The 16,166-nt window shown below is 57.3% G+C and overlaps 1 protein-coding gene across 1 annotated transcript in view; it reads left to right on the plus strand.

Moving 5' to 3' along the window:
- The window catches only part of EML3 (EMAP like 3), a 22,669-nt gene that overhangs the window by 4,044 nt on the left and 2,459 nt on the right, over positions 1–16,166 (plus strand). Inside the window, exons 5-17 of the mRNA XM_086870878.1 lie at positions 241–267; positions 849–963; positions 3,227–3,376; positions 5,422–5,491; positions 6,484–6,594; positions 7,729–7,824; positions 9,065–9,199; positions 9,286–9,406; positions 11,732–11,883; positions 13,852–13,977; positions 14,255–14,386; positions 14,620–14,687; positions 15,191–15,279. Coding sequence (XP_086727004.1) covers positions 241–267; positions 849–963; positions 3,227–3,376; positions 5,422–5,491; positions 6,484–6,594; positions 7,729–7,824; positions 9,065–9,199; positions 9,286–9,406; positions 11,732–11,883; positions 13,852–13,977; positions 14,255–14,386; positions 14,620–14,687; positions 15,191–15,279 — 1,392 coding nt within the window. The remainder of the gene's footprint in view (positions 1–240; positions 268–848; positions 964–3,226; positions 3,377–5,421; positions 5,492–6,483; positions 6,595–7,728; positions 7,825–9,064; positions 9,200–9,285; positions 9,407–11,731; positions 11,884–13,851; positions 13,978–14,254; positions 14,387–14,619; positions 14,688–15,190; positions 15,280–16,166) is intronic.

Raw genomic sequence — 16,166 nt, forward strand, 5'->3', positions numbered from 1 at the left:
ACTTTTTTCCCCATTTCCCCCCCATTTTCCCCCTTTTTTTCCCCCTTTTCCCCCCCTTTTCCCCCCTTTTTTTCCCCCTTTTTCCCCCTTTTTCCCCCTTTTTTTTCCCCCTTTCCCCTTTCCCCCCATTTTTTTCCCCTTTTTCCCCCCATTTTTCCCAATTTTTCCCCCATTTTCCCACTTTTTTCCCCTTTTTTTTCCCTTTTTCCCCCCTTTTTTCCCCCTTTTCCCCTTTCCCAGCCTCTCGCCGTGGGAATTACAACCTGGGTGAGGCTCGTGGGGGTTCCGGGGGTTTTGGGGTGACCCCCGGGGGTCTTGGGGGGTTTTGGGGGCTTTTGGGGGGTCTCGGGGGGTTTTTGGGGTGACCCCCGGGGGTCTCAGGGGGTTTTTGGGGTGACCCCCCGGGGGTCTCGGGGGTTCCGGGGGGTCTCAGGGGGTTTGGGGTGACCCCCGGGGGTCCGGGGGGTTTTGGGGTGACCCCCGGGTGTTCGGGGGTTTTTGGGGTGACCCCCGGGGGGTTCCGGGGGGTTTTGGGGGGTCTCGGGGGGTTTTGGGGTGACCCCCGGGGGTCTCAGGGGGTTTTGGGGTGACCCCCGGGGGTCTCAGGGGGTTTTAGGGGTGACCCCCGGGGGTTCCAGGGTTTTGGGGTGACCCCCGGGGGTCCGGGTGGTTTTGGGGTGACCCCCGGGGTCTCGGGGTGTCTCGGGGGGTTCCGGGGGGTCTCAGGGGGTTTTGGGGTGACCCCCCGGGGTCTCGGGGGGTTTTGGGGTGACCCCCGGGGTTCCGGGGTTTTGGGGTGACCCCCGGGGGTCCGGGGGGTTTTGGGGTGACCCCCGGGCCCCCCACAGAGGGGGTGTCGGTGAAGATGTTCCTGCGGGGCCGCCCCATCACCATGTACGTGCCCTCGGGGCTGGGCCCCGTGCGCGCCGAGCTGCCCCCGGAGCGCCTCCAGCTCGACTGGGTGTATCCTCATCCCAAAATATCCCAAATGGCCCCAAAATCCCCCAAAAATCCCCAAATATCCCCAAAAATCCCCCAAAAATCCCCAAAATCCCCCCAAAATCCCCAAAATCCCCCAAATATCCCCAAAAATCCCCAAAAATCCCCAAAAATCCCCAAAAATCCCCCAAAAATCCCCAAAATCCCTCAAATATCCCCAAAATCCCCAAAATCCCCAAAAATCCCCAAAATCCCCCAAATATCCCCAAAAATCCCCAAAATCCCCCAAAAATCCCCAAATATCCCCAAAAATCCCCAAAAATCCCCAAAAATCCCCAAAATCCCCAAATATCCCCAAAAATCCCCAAAAATCCCCAAAAATCCCCAATATCCCCAAAAATCCCCAAAAATCCCCAAAATCCCCAAATATCCCCAAAAATCCCCAAAATCCCAAAAATCCCCCCAAAAATCCCCCAAAAATCCCCAAAAATCCCCAAAAATCCCCAAAAATCCCCAAAAATCCCCAAAAATCCCCAAAAATCCCCAAAAATCCCCAAAAATCCCCAAATATCCCCAAAAATCCCCAAAAATCCCCAAAAATCCCCAATATCCCCAAAAATCCCCAAAAATCCCCAAAATCCCCAAATATCCCCAAAAATCCCCAAAATCCCCAAATATCCCCAAAAATCCCCAAATATCCCCCAAATATCCCCAAAAATCCCCAAAAATCCCCAAAATCCCCCAAATATCCCCAAAAATCCCCCAAAAATCCCCAAAAATCCCCAAAAATCCCCAAATATCCCCAAAAATCCCTCAAAAATCCCCCAAAAATCCCCAAAATCCCCAAATATCCCCCAAATATCCCCAAAAATCCCCAAATATCCCCAAAAATCCCCAAATATCCCCAAAAATCCCCAAATATCCCCAAAAATCCCCAAATATCCCCAAAAATCCCCAAAAATCCCCAGATATCCCCAAAATCCCCCAAAAATCCCCAAAAATCCCCAAAATCCCCCCAAAAATCCCCAAATATCCCCAAAAATCCCCAAAATCCCCCAAAAATCCCCCCAAAATCCCCAAAATCCCCCCAAAATCCCCAAAAATCCCAAAAAATCCCCAAAAATCCCCCAAAAAATCCCCAAAAATCCGCCGGGAAAAACTCCTGGAATAGACGGGGAAATTCCTAAAAATCACCAGGGAAATCCCTAAAAAATCACCTAAAAAATCACCCAGGAAATCCCTAAAAATCTCCCGGGAAATCCTTAAAAATTTCCAGGGAAATCCCTAAAAATCACCTAAAATATCACCCAGGAAATCCCTAAAAATCGCCAGGGAAATCCTTAAAACCAGTGCTCCCAGTTTGGTTCCCAGTGCTCCCAGTGCTCCCAGTTTGGCTCCCAGTGCTCCCAGTTTGGCTCCCAGTGCTCCCAGTGCTTCCAGTTTGGCTCCCAGTGCTTCCAGTTTGGCTCCCAGTGCTCCCAGTTTGGCTCCCAGTGCTCCCAGTGCTCCCAGTTTGGTTCCCAGTGCTCCCAGTTTGGTTCCCAGTGCTCCCAGTTTGGCTCCCAGTGCTCCCAGTTTGGCTCCCAGTGCTCCCAGTGCTCCCAGTGCTCCCAGTTTGGCTCCCAGTGCCCCCAGTTTGGTTCCCAGTGCCCCCAGTTTGGCTCCCAGCTCTCCCAGTTGTCTCCCAGTGCCCCCAGTTTGGTTCCCAGTGTCCCCAGTGCTCCCAGTTTGGTTCCCAGTGCCCCCAGTTTGGTTCCCAGTGCTCCCAGTTTGGCTCCCAGCTCTCCCAGTTGTCTCCCAGTGCTCCCAGTTTGGCTCCCAGTGCTCCCAGTTTGGCTCCCAGTGCTCCCAGTGCTCCCAGTTTGGCTCCCAGTGCTCCCAGTTTGGCTCCCAGTGCTCCCAGTTTGGTTCCCAGTGCTCCCAGTTTGGCTCCCAGCGCTCCCAGTGCTCCCAGTTTGGCTCCCAGTGCTCCCAGTTTGGTTCCCAGTGCCCCCAGTTTGGCTCCCAGTGCCCCCAGTTGGCTCCCAGTGCTCCCAGTTTGGCTCCCAGCACTCCCAGTTTGGCCCCCAGTGCTCCCAGTTTGGTTCCCAGTGCTCCCAGTTTGGCTCCCAGTTTGGCTCCCAGTGCTCCCAGTTTGGTTCCCAGTGCCCCCAGTTTGGCTCCCAGTGCTCCCAGTGCTCCCAGTTTGGCTCCCAGTGCTCCCAGTTTGGCTCCCAGTGCTCCCAGTTTGGCTCCCAGCTCTCCCAGTTGTCTCCCAGTGCTCCCAGTTTGCCTTGACCCTGCCCAGTTACGGTTACCGGGGCCGGGACTCGCGCTCCAACCTGCACGTCCTGGGCTCGGGGGAGCTCGTTTACTTCATCGCCTGCGTGGTGGTGCTGCTGCAGCTGCCGGCGCGGCGCCAGCGCCACTACCTGCGCCACAGCGACTGCGTCCGCTGGTGAGGGACCCCAAAAAACCCCTAAATCAGCCCAAAATAACCCCAAAATAACCTCAAATCCCAAAAAAACCCCATTGGAAACACCCCTGTGCTCCCCTGTACCCCCCAACCAGCCCCTGCCTGTGCCACAGCGACTGCGTCCGCTGGTGAGGGACCCCAAAAACCCCTAAATCACCCCAAAATCACCCTGAATCACCCCAAAATAACCCCAAAATAACCTCAAATCCCAAAAAAACCCCATTGGAAACACCCCTGTGCTCCCCTGTGACCCCATCCCATCCCTGTACCCCTGAACCAGCCCCTGCCTGCGCCACAGCGACTGCGTCCGCTGGTGAGGGACCCCAAAAACACCCTGAATCACCCTAAATCACCCCAAAATAACCTCAAATCCCAAAAAAACCCCATTGGAAACATCCCATCCCATCCCTGTGCCCCCAACCAGCCCCTGCCTGCGCCACAGCGACTGCGTCCGCTGGTGAGGGACCCCAAAAAACCCTAAATCACCCCAAAATCACCCCAAAATCACCCTGAATCACCCCAAAATCAGCCCAAAATAACCCTAAATCACCCCAAAATAACCCCAAAATAACCTCAAATCCCAAAAAAACCCCATTGGAAACACCCCTGTGCTCCCCATCCCATCCCTGTACCCCCCAACCAGCCCCTGCCTGCGCCACAGCGACTGCGTCCGCTGGTGAGGGACCCCAAAATCACCCTGAATCACCCCAAAATCAGCCCAAAATAACCTCAAATCCCAAAAAAACCCCATTGGAAACACCCCTGTGCTCCCCATCCCATCCCTGTACCCCTGAACCAGCCCCTGCCTGCGCCACAGCGACTGCGTCCGCTGGTGAGGGACCCCAAAAAACCCCTAAATCACCCCAAAATCACCCTAAATCACCCCAAAATAACCCCAAAATAACCTCAAATCCCAAAAAAACCCCATTGGAAACACCCCTGTGCTCCCCTGTGCCCCTGAACCAGCCCCTGCCTGCGCCACAGCGACTGCGTCCGCTGGTGAGGGACCCCAAAAAACCCCTAAATCACCCCAAAATCAGCCCAAAATAACCCTAAATCACCCCAAAATAACCCCAAAATAGCCTCAAATCCCAAAAAAACCCCATTGGAAACACCCCATCCCATCCCTGTACCCCTGAACCAGCCCCTGCCTGCGCCACAGCGACTGCGTCCGCTGGTGAGGGACCCCAAAAACACCCTGAATCACCCCAAAATCAGCCCAAAATAACCCTAAATCAGCCCAAAATAACCCTAAATCACCCCAAAATAACCCTAAATCCCAAAAAAACCCCATTGGAAACACCCCTGTGCTCCCCATCCCATCCCTGTGCCCCCAACCAGCCCCTGCCTGCGCCACAGCGACTGCGTCTGCTGGTGAGGGACCCCAAAAACACCCTGAATCACCCCAAAATCACCCTAAATCACCCCAAAATAACCCTAAATCCCAAAAAAACCCCACTGGAAACACCCCTGTGCTCCCCTGTGCTCCCCATCCCATCCCTGTACCCCTGAACCAGCCCCTGCCTGCGCCACAGCGACTGCGTCCGCTGGTGAGGGACCCAAAAACACCCTGAATCACCCCAAAATCACCCTAAATCACCCCAAAATCACCCCAAAATAACCTCAAATCCCAAAAAAACCCTATTGGAAACACCCCATCCCATCCCTGTACCCCCCAACCAGCCCCTGCCTGCGCCACAGCGACTGCGTCCGCTGGTGAGGGACCCAAAAACACCCTGAATCACCCCAAAATCACCCCAAAATAACCCTAAATCACCCCAAAATAACCCTAAATCACCCTAAATCACCCCAAAATAACCCTAAATCACCCTAAATCACCCCAAAATAACCCTAAATAACCCTAAATCACCCCAAAATAACCCTAGATCACCCTAAATCACCCCTAAATCAGCCCAAAATAACCCTAAATAACCTCAAATCCCCAAAAAAACCCCCCAAAATCGGGGGGAGCCCCGGGAGCCCCCGGCCGGGCGCCCCCAACCCGGGGTCCCCCCGTTTCCCCCCAGCCTGGCCGTGCACCCCGACCGGCTCCGCGTGGCCACGGGACAGGCGGCCGGAGTGGACAAGGACGGGAAGGTGGGGACACCTGGGGACACCTTGGGGACACCTTGGGGACACCTTGGGGACCTTTGGGACCCCCTGGGACCCTTGGGACACTGTGGGGACACCTTGGGGACACCTCGGGGACACCTGGGGACACCTGGGGACACCTGGGGACACCTCAGGGACACCCTGGGGACCCCCCTGGGACCTTGAGGACCCCCTGGCACCCTTTGGACACCTTGGGGACACCTCGAGGACCCCCTGGGACCCTTGGGACACTGTGGGGACACCTCGGGGACACCTTGGGGACACCTCTGGGACCTTGGGGACACTGTGGGGACACCTTGGGGACACCTTTGGGACACCTTGGGACACCCTGGGGACACCTCGGGGACATTCCTGGGACCCTCGGGACACCCCTGGGACACCCTGGGGACAGGGACAGGGTGGGACCCCCTGGGACCCCCAAGGTGACAAGGACAGGGTGGGATGGGACCCCTCAGTGACCCCAAAAAGGACAAGCAGCAAATGGGATCCCCTCCCTCGTGATGTGAACCCCCAAAATCCCCAAACCTCCCCCAAATCCCCCCAAATCCCCCAAAATCCCCCAAAATCCCCCCAAATTCACCCCAAATCCCCCCAAATTCACCCCAAATCCCCCCAAATCCCCCCAAATCCCCCCAAAATCCCCCCAAATCCCCCCAAACCTCCCCCAAATCCCCCAAATCCCCCAAAATCCCCCCAAAATCCCCCCAAAATCCCCCAAATCCCCCCCAAATTCCCCCAAAATCCCCCCCAGATCCCCCAAATCCCCCCAAAATCTCCCCAAAATCCCCCCAAATCCCCCAAATCCCCCCCAAATCCCCCCATATTCCCCCCAAACCTCCCCCAAACCTCCCCCAAATCCCCCCAAAATCCCCCCAAAATCCCCCCAAATCCCCCCCAAATCCCCCCAAATCCCCCCAAATCCCCCCAAATCCCCCCAAATTCACCCAAATCCTCCCAAATCCCCCCGATCCCCCCAGCCCCTGCAGCCCATCGTGCACATCTGGGACTCGGCCACGCTCCAGACCCTGCAGCAGATCGGCCTCGGCTCCTTCGAGCGCGGCGTGGGCTCGCTCGCCTTCTCCACGGCCGTGAGAGCCCCGAAACACCCCCAAAACACCCCAAAATACCCCAAAATACCCCCCCAATACCCCCAAAATACCCCAAAATACCCCAAAACACCCCAAAATACCCCCAAAACACCCCAAAACACCCCAAAATACCCCAAAATACCCCAAAATACCCCAAAACACCCCCAAAATACCCCAAAACACCCCCAAAACACCCCAAAATACCCCAAAATACCCCCCAAAATACCCCCAAAATACCCCAAAATACCCCAAAACACCACCCAAAACCCCCTAAAACACCCCCTAAACACCCTGGAGCACCCCAAAATACCCCAAAACACCCCAAAATACCCCCAAAATACCCCCAAAATACCCTGGAGCACCCCAAAACACACCCCAAAACCCCCAAAATACCCCCAAACACCCCCAAAACCCCCAAAATACTTCAGAATACCCCAAAACACCTCCAAAACACCCCCAAACCCCCCCAAAACACCCTGGAGCACCCCAAAATACCCCAAAACACCACCCAAAACCCCCTAAAACACCCCCCAAAACATCCTGGAGCACCCCAAAATACCCCGAAATACCCAAAAACACCCCAAAAACACCCCCCAAACCCCCCAAAATATCCCCCAAACCCCCCAAAATACCCCCAAACCCCCCAAAATACCCCCCCAAAACCCCCAAAATACCCCAAAACACCACCCAAAACACCCCAAAACACCCCAAAATACCCAAAAACACCCCAAAAACACCCCCGAAACCCCCCAAAATACCCCCAAAGCCCCCAAAATACCCTAACCCCCTCCTAGAAAAGCCCCTGGGATCCCAAAACCCACCCCCAAAACCACCCAAAAACCCCACAAAATACCCTGGAGCACCCCAAAATACCCCAAACCCCCCAAAATACCCCAAAAACACCCCCCAAAAAAAACCCCCTGGGATCCCAAAACCCTGGGACCCCAAAACACTGAAAGAACCCCCCCCAAAACCACCCTAAAAGCACCCCAAAAAAACTCCTGGGAGCTCCAAACTCCCCAAAACCTCGGGGAAAAACCCCTGGGACCCCAAAGTCTCCCCCAGAAAAGGCTGGAGGGGGGGATTTGGGATTTTGGGGGGCGCTGATTTGGGGTTTTTTTTGGGGGTCCCCAGGACCAGGGCGCTTTCCTGTGCGTGGTCGACGACTCCAACGAGCACATGATGTCGGTGTGGGACTGCGCCCGCGGCACCAAACAGGCTGAGGTCAAGGTGGGACCCCCAAATCCACCCCAAAAACCCCAAAAACCCACCCCAAAAACCCCAAAGCGGCCCCTGGAAATCCCAAATTCCCCCTGAACCACCCCAAAAACCCCAAACCGGCCCCTGGAAATCCCAAATTCCCCCTGAACCACCCCAAAAACCCCAAAGCGGCCCCTGGAAATCCCAAATTCCCCCACCCCCCCAAAAAAACCCTCCCCAAACCCCCCCAAATCCCCTCAAACTCCCCCCAAATCCCCCCAACCCCCCCAAATCTCACCCATTAATCCCCCAAAACCCCCCCCAAATCCCCCCAAAAAAACCTAAAACCCCCCCCAAACCCCCCCAAATCTCACCCCAAATTCCTCCAAATCCCCCCAAACACCCCCAATCCCCCCAATCCTCCCAAATCTCACCCCCAAATCCCCCCAAATCCCCCCAAATCCCCCCAAATCTCACCCCAAATTCCCCCAAATCCCCTCAAACTCCCCCCAAACCCCCCCAAACCCCACCAAAAAAAACCCCAAATCCCACTCCAAATCCCACCCCAAATCCCCCCAAAAAACTCCAAACCCTCCCAAAACCCCCCCCAAAAACCCCAAAACCCCCCCAAAAACCCCCAAATCCCCCCAAACCCCCCCAAATTCCCCCAAATCCCACCCCAAACCCCCCCAACCCCCCCAAATCCCCCCAAAAAACCCAAATCCCCCCCAAATCCCACCCCAAACCCCCCCAAACCCCCCCAAATCCCCCAAATCTCACCCCAAATCCCCCCAAATCACCCAAATCCCACCCAAATCTCACCCCCAAACCCCCCCAAATCCCACCCCAAATCCCCCCAAATCCCACCCCAAATCCCCCCAAACTCCCCCAAATCTCACCCCCAAACTCCCCCAAATCCCACCCAAACCACCCCAAACCCCACCCCAAGTGCCCCAAATCCCCCCCAAGCCCCCCAAATCCCACCCCAAACGCCCCCCAAACGCCCCCAAACGCCCCCCAAATCCCCCCCAAACCCCCCAAATCCCACCCCAAACCCCCCAAATCCCCCCCAAACCCCCCAAAACCCCCCAAAACCCCCCCCAAATCCCCCCCCAAACCCCCCAAATCCCACCCAAACCACCCCAAACCCCACCCCAAGTGCCCCAAATCCCCCCCAAACCCCCCAAATCCCACCCCAAACCCCCCCAAATCCCCCCCAAACCCCCCCAAACCCCCCCAAATTCCCCCCGAACCCCCCCAAATCCCGCAGAGCACCAACGAGTCGGTGCTGACGGTGGAGTTCAACCCCCGGGACAGCGGCAGCATCATCAGCAGCGGCAAATCCCACGTTTATTTCTGGACCTGGAGCGGCAGCGCCCTCACCAAGAAACAGGGAATTTTTGGGGTGCGTTTTTGGGGGGTCCCCAGCCGGGTTTGGGGTTTTTTTTTGGGGGTCTTTGAGGGTTTTTTTGGGGTTTTTTTTTTTTGTAGAAGTACAAGAAGCCGAAGTTCATCCAGTGCTTCATCTTCGACTCGGCCGGCGCGGTGCTGACCGGGGATTCGGAGGGGAACATCCTCACCTGGACCCCCACACCCGGGAAGGGGGGAAAAGGTGGGGTTTGGGGGGATTTGGGGGGATTTGGGGGGTTTGGGGGGGATTTGGGGGGGATTTGGGGGGGTTTGGGGTGGTTGGGGTGGGATTTGGGGGGTTTGGGGGGGATTTGGGGTGTTTTTAGGGGGGGTTTGGGTTGGTTTTGGGGGAGTTGGGGTGGGGTTTGGGGGGATTTGGGGTGGTTTTAGGGGGGTTTGGGTTGGTTTTGGGGGGGATTTGGGGGGATTTGGGGGGGATTTGGGGGGGTTTGGGGGGGGATTTGGGGGGATTTGGGGTGGTTTTAGGGGGATTTGGGGGGGTTTCTGGAAGGGAACATCCTCACCTGGACCCCCACACCCGGGAAGGGGGGAAAAGGTGGGGTTTGGGGGGTTTGGGGGGATTTGGGGGAGATTTGGGGGGATTTGGGGCACTTGGGGTGGGGTTTGGGGTGGTTGGGGTGGGATTTGGGGGGTTTGGGGGGGATTTGGGGTGGTTTTAGGGGGGGTTTGGGGGGATTTGGGGGATTTGGGGGGATTTGGGGGGATTTGGGGGGATTTGGGGGGATTTGGGGTGGTTTTAGGGGGATTTGGGGGGGTTTTTGGAAGGGAACATCCTCACCTGGACCCCCACACCCGGGAAGGGGGGAAAAGGTGGGGTTGGGGGGGTTGGGGGGATTTGGGGTGGGATTTGGGGGGGTTTTGGGGGGATTTGGGGGGATTTGGGGGGATTTGGGGTGGTTTTAGGGGTATTTGGGGGGGTTTTTGGAGGGGAACATCCTCACCTGGACCCCCACACCCGGGAAGGGGGGAAAAGGTGGGGTTTGGGGGGTTTGGGGGGATTTGGGGGGTTTGGGGGGGATTTGGGGAGATTTGGGGGGGTTTGGGGTGGTTGGGGTGGGATTTGGGGGGTTTGGGGGGGATTTGGGGTGTTTTTAGGGGGGGTTTGGGTTGGTTTTGGGGGAGTTGGGGTGGGATTTGGGGGATTTGGGGGGATTTGGGGGGGATTTGGGGGGGTTTGGGGTGGTTGGGGTGGGATTTGGGGGGGTTTGGGTGGGATTTCTGGAAGAGAACATCCTCACCTGGACCCCCACACCCGGGAAGGGGGGAAAAGGTGGGGTTGGGGGGATTTGGGGTGGTTTTAGGGGGATTTGGGAGGGTTTGGGGGGATTTGGGGGGATTTGGGGCACTTGGGGTGTTTTTAGGGGGGTTTGGGTTGGTTTTGGGGCTGTTGAGGTGGGATTTGGGGGGGTTTGGGGGAGATTTGGGGGAGATCTGGGGGCATTTGGGGTGTTTTTAGGGGGGTTTTGGGGGGATTTGGGGCACTTGGGGTGGGATTTGGGGTGGTTTGGGTGGGATTTGGGGGGTTTTTAGGGGACTTTCTGGAGTTTGGGGTGGTTTTAGGGGGATTTGGGGGGGTTTGGGGGAGATTTGGGGGGATTTGGGGCACTTGGGGTGGGGTTTGGGGTGGTTTGGGTGGGATTTGGGGGGTTTGGGGGGGGATTTGGGGGGATTTGGGGTGTTTTTAGGGGGGGTTTGGGTTGGTTTTGGGGTGGTTTGGGGTGGGATTTGGGGGGTTTGGGGGGGATTTGGGGGGATTTGGGGTGGTTGGGGTGGGATTTGGGGGGTTTGGAGGGGATTTGGGGGGATTTGGGGCGGTTTTAGGGGGGTTTGGGTGGGGTTTTGGTGGGGATTTGGGGCTGTTTTTAGGATATTTTTAGGATGTTTTTGGGATGTTTTTAGGATGTTTTTGGGGTGTTTTTGGGGTGTTTTTGGGGCTGTTTTTAGGATATTTTTAGGATATTTTTAGGACATTTTTGGGATGTTTTTGGGGTGTTTTGTCCCCCCAGAGATGTACCAGATCGGGCAGCAGACCCGTGCCCACGAGGGCAGCGTGTTCATGGGGTTTGGGGTGGATTTGGGGCTGTTTTGGGATGGTTTTGGGGTGTTTTTAGGATATTTTTGGGATGTTTTTGGGGTGTTTTTGGGGCTGTTTTTAGGATGTTTTTAGGATATTTTTGGGATGTTTTTAGGATATTTTTAGGATATTTTTGGGGTGTTTTTGGGGTGTTTTTGGGGTGTTTTTGGGGCTGTTTTTAGGATATTTTTAGGATATTTTTGGGGTGTTTTTAGGACATTTTTGGGATATTTTTGGGATGTTTTTAGGATATTTTTGGGATGTTTTTGGGATATTTTTAGGATATTTTTAGGATATTTTTGGGGTGGTTTTGGGATGTTTTTGGGGCTGTTTTTAGGATATTTTTAGGATATTTTTGGGCTGTTTTTAGGATATTTTTAGGATATTTTTAGGATGTTTTTGGGATGTTTTTGGGGTGTTTTGTCCCCCCAGAGATGTACCAGATTGGGCAGCAGACCCGTGCCCACGAGGGCAGCGTGTTCGCGCTGTGCCGCCGCCGCGACGGGACGGTGCTGAGCGGGGGGGGGAAGGACCGCAGGGTGCTCAGCTGGAGCCCCACCCTGCAGCTGCTGCACGAGGTGGAGGTGGGCAAAAAAAAACCCCAAAAAAACCTCCCTCAGTCCCCAAAAACCTCCTTTAGAGCCTCGAAAAAACAGCCCCAAAAAACTCCTTAAAAAACAGCCAAAAATCTCATTTTAGTGCCCCAAAACCTGCTCTGGATACCCCAAAAATCTCCTTTATTTCCTCAAAAATGGCCCTGAGTAGCCAAAAATCTCCTTTGGTGCCCCAAACCCTGCTCTGGATACCCCAAAAATCTCCTTTATTTCCTCAAAAATGGCCCTGAGTAGCCAAAAATCTCCTTTGGTGCCCCAAACCCTGCTCTGGATACCCCAAAAATCTCCTTTATTTCCTCAAAAATGGCCCTGAGTAGCCAAAAATGTCCCTTGGTGCCCCAAAACCCGCTCTGGATACCCCAAAAATCTCCTTTATTTCCTCAAAAATGGCCCTGAGTAGCCAAAAATCTCATTTTAGTGCCCCAAAACCTGCTCTGGATACCCCAAAAATCTCCTTTATTTCCTCAAAAATGGCCATGAGTAGCCAAAAATCTCATTTTAGTGCCCCAAAACCCGCTCTGGATACCCCAAAAATCTCCTTTATTTCCTCAAAAATGGCTCTGAGTAGCCAAAAATGTCCCTTGGTGCCCCAAAACCTGCTCTGGATACGCCAAAAATCTCCTTTATTTCCTCAAAAATGGCCCTGAGTAGCCAAAAATCTCATTTTAGTGCCCCAAAACCCGCTCTGGATACGCCAAAAATCTCCTTTATTTCCTCAAAAATCTTCCTGAGTAGCCAAAAATCTCATTTTAGTGCCCCAAAACCTGCTCTGGATACCCCAAAAATCTCCTTTATTTCCTCAAAAATGGCCCTGAGTAGCCAAAAATCTCCTTTGGTGCCCCAAACCCTGCTCTGGATACCCCAAAAATCTCCTTTATTTCCTCAAAAATCTCCCTGGGAAGCCAAAAATGTCCCTTGGTGCCCCAGAGATCTCCCAAAAACTGCCTGGGTACCCCAAAACTCTCCCAAATCCTGCCAGGGCATCCCCAGAATCCTCCCTGGATCCCGAATCCCAAAGGGCTGCAGGATTTTGGGGGGGATTTGGGGGTTTTTGGGGTCCCTCGGTTGCCCCGAGCACCTCAGGGGGTTTTAATGGGGTTTTTTTTTTGGGGGGATTCTGCAGTTCCCTGAGCACTTTGGGGGGTTCTGACGAGCAATTTGGGGCTCATTTCGGGGGTCCCGGAGAGCCTGGGGGTCCCTCTGGGGTATTTGGGGCTCATTTTGGGGGTCCCGCAGCTCCCGGGGGTCTCTCCCGGGGTATTTGGGGCTCATTTTGGGGGTCCCAGAGAGCCTGGGGGTCTCCCTGGGTGTATTTGGGGCTCATTTCGGGGGTCTCACAGCTCCCGGGGGTCCCTCTGGGTGTATTTGGGGTTCATTTCGGGGGTCCCGCAGCTCCCGGGGGTCCCTCTGGGGGTATTTGGGGCTCATTTCGGGGGTCTCACAGCTCCCGGGGGTCTCTCCCGGGATATTTGGGGCTCATTTCGGGGGTCTCACAGCTCCCAGAGAGCCTGGGGGTCCCTCTCGGGAGATTTGGGGCTCATTTCGGGGGTCTCACAGCTCCCGGGGGTCTCTCCCGGGGTATTTGGGGTTCATTTTGGGGGTCTCACAGCTCCCGGGGGTCTCTCCCGGGGTATTTGGGGCTCATTTCGGGGGTCTCACAGCTCCCGGAGAGCCTGGGGGTCCCTCTGGGTGTATTTGGGGCTCATTTCGGGGGTCCCGCAGCTCCCGGGGGTCCCTCTGGGTGTATTTGGGGCTCATTTCGGGGGTCTCACAGCTCCCGGGGGTCTCTCCCGGGATATTTGGGGCTCATTTCGGGGGTCTCACAGCTCCCGGGGGTCTCTCCCGGGATATTTGGGGCTCATTTCGGGGGTCTCACAGCTCCCGGAGAGCCTGGGGGTCCCTCAGGGGTATTTGGGGCTCATTTCGGGGGTCTCACAGCTCCCGGAGAGCCTGGGGGCCGTGCGGACGATCGCCGAGGGTCCCGGGGAGGAGCTGCTGGTCGGGACCACCCGGAACGCGCTGCTCCGGGGCACGCTGGGCTCCGGCTTCACCCCCATCGTGCAGGTGCGCTGGGGAGGGGTCCCGAGGCTCCCTGGGGAGGGGTCCCCGCCTGGGGAGGGGGTCCCGAGGCTCCCTGGGGAGGGGTCCCGAGGCTCTCTGGGGAGGGGTCCCGAGGCTCCCTGGGGAGGGGTCCCCGCCTGGGGAGGGGTCCCGGAGGCTCCCTGGGGAGGGGTCCCCGAGGCTCCCTGGGGAGGGGTCCCGGAGGCTCCCTGGGGAGGGGTCCCCGAGGCTCCCTGGGGAGGGGTCCCGAGGTGCTGACCCCTCCCCGGGACCCCCCCAGGGTCACACGGACGAGGTTTGGGGTCTGGCCACGCACCCGAGCTGCTGCCGCTTCCTCACCTGCGGCCACGACCGGCAGCTGTGCCTGTGGGACGGGCGCGAGCACGCGCTGGCCTGGAGCCTGGCGCTGGAGGTGAGACCCCTCCCCAAATTGGGGGGGGAGACCTGGGGAGGGGGCAGGGGCTCGGTTTGGGGGGGTTTAGGGGGGATTTGGGGGTACAGAAGCGCTGGGAAGGGACCAGGACCACGGCCTGGCTGGGGCCTGGGGCTGCGGACCCCCAGAATTGGGGCTGGGGACCCCCGGAATTGGGGCTGGGGGCTCTTGTCCCATCCCCCCCATCCCCCATGACCCCTCCCCACCCGCAGGACACCGGGCTCTGCGCCGACTTCCACCCGGGGGGACACGTGGTGGCCGTGGGGCTGCTGACCGGGCGGTGAGTGGGGACACTGGGGACACTGGGGACACTGGGGGGACATTGGGGACATGGGGGGACATTGGGGACATGGGGGGGACACTGGGGGATGCTGGGGGGACACTGAGGGGACACTGGGGACACTGGGGGGACACTGGGGACACTGGGGACATGGGGGGACATGGGGGTCAGTGACCATGGTTCCCATGTCCCCCCCCCTCGTCCTCGTGTCCTCCTCCATGTCCCCCCCTCCCCATCCCGGTGTCCCCAATTCCCATTGTCCCCCCCACTGGTGTCCCTGACCCCTGTCCCCCTGTCCCCCTGTCCCCCTGTCCCTGTGTCCCTGTCCCCCTGTCCCCATCCGTGTCCCTGTGTCCCTGTCCCCCTCCCTCTGTCCCCTGTCCCTGTCCCCCCGTCCCTGTCCCCATCCCTGTCCCCTGTCCCCCTGTCCCCATCCCCTGTCCCTGTCCCCTGTCCCCTGTCCCCATCCCTGTCCCGTCCCCTGTCCCTGTCCCCTCCCGCAGGTGGCTGGTGCTGGACACGGGCACTCGGCAGCTCCTGGCCGGGGGCTCGGACAGCAGCGAGCAGCTCTCGGTGGTTCGGTTTTCACCGGGTGAGCCCCAAAACTGGCCCCTCGGACCCCAAAGTGTCCCCAAAGTGTCCCCAAACTATCCCAAAACTGTCCCCAAACTGTCCCCAAACTGTCCCCAAACTATCCCCAAAATGTCCCCCAAACTGTCCCCAAACTGTCCCCAGACTGTCCCTAAACCGGCTCTAAACTGTCCCCAAACTGACCCAAACTATCCCAAAACTGTCCCCAAACCTGGCCACAAACTGGTCCCAAACTGGCCCCAACCCTGTCCCTTCCCTGTCCCTGTATCATGAGGAACCCCCCCAGATCTCCCCAATATTTGGGGACCCCCAGACCCTCCCCAGTGTTTGGGGACCCCCCCAAACCCTCCCCAGTGTTTGGGGACCCCCCAAACCCTCCCCAATATTTGGGGACCCCCCCAAACCCTCTCCAGTGTTTGGGGACCCCCTAAACCCTCCCCAGTGTTTGGGGACCCCCTAAACCCTCCCCAGTGTTTGGGGACCCCCAAACCATCCCCAGTATTTGGGGACCCCCCCAAACCCTCCCCAATATTTGGGGACCCCCCTAAACCCTCCCCAGTGTTTGGGGACCCCCCCAAACCCTCCCCAATGTTTGGGGACCCCCCCAGACCCTCCCCAATGTTTGGGGACCCCCCCCAAACCCTCCCCAATGTTTGGGGACCCCCCCAAACCCTCCCCAGTGTTTGGGGACCCCCCCAAACCCTCTCCAGTGTTTGGGGACCCCCTAAACCCTCCCCAATATTTGGGACCCCCTAAACCCTCCCCAGTGTTTGGGGACCCCCCTAAACCCTCCCCAATATTTGGGACCCCCTAAACCCTCCCCAGTGTTTGGGGACCCCCCTAAACCCTCCCCAGTGTTTGGGGACCCCCCATCCCAACCCCGTGTCC

Source organism: Cyanistes caeruleus, chromosome 34 (genome assembly GCF_971803275.1).
Source record: "Cyanistes caeruleus chromosome 34, bCyaCae1.hap1.1, whole genome shotgun sequence".
Classification (NCBI taxonomy): Eukaryota; Metazoa; Chordata; class Aves; order Passeriformes; family Paridae; genus Cyanistes; species Cyanistes caeruleus.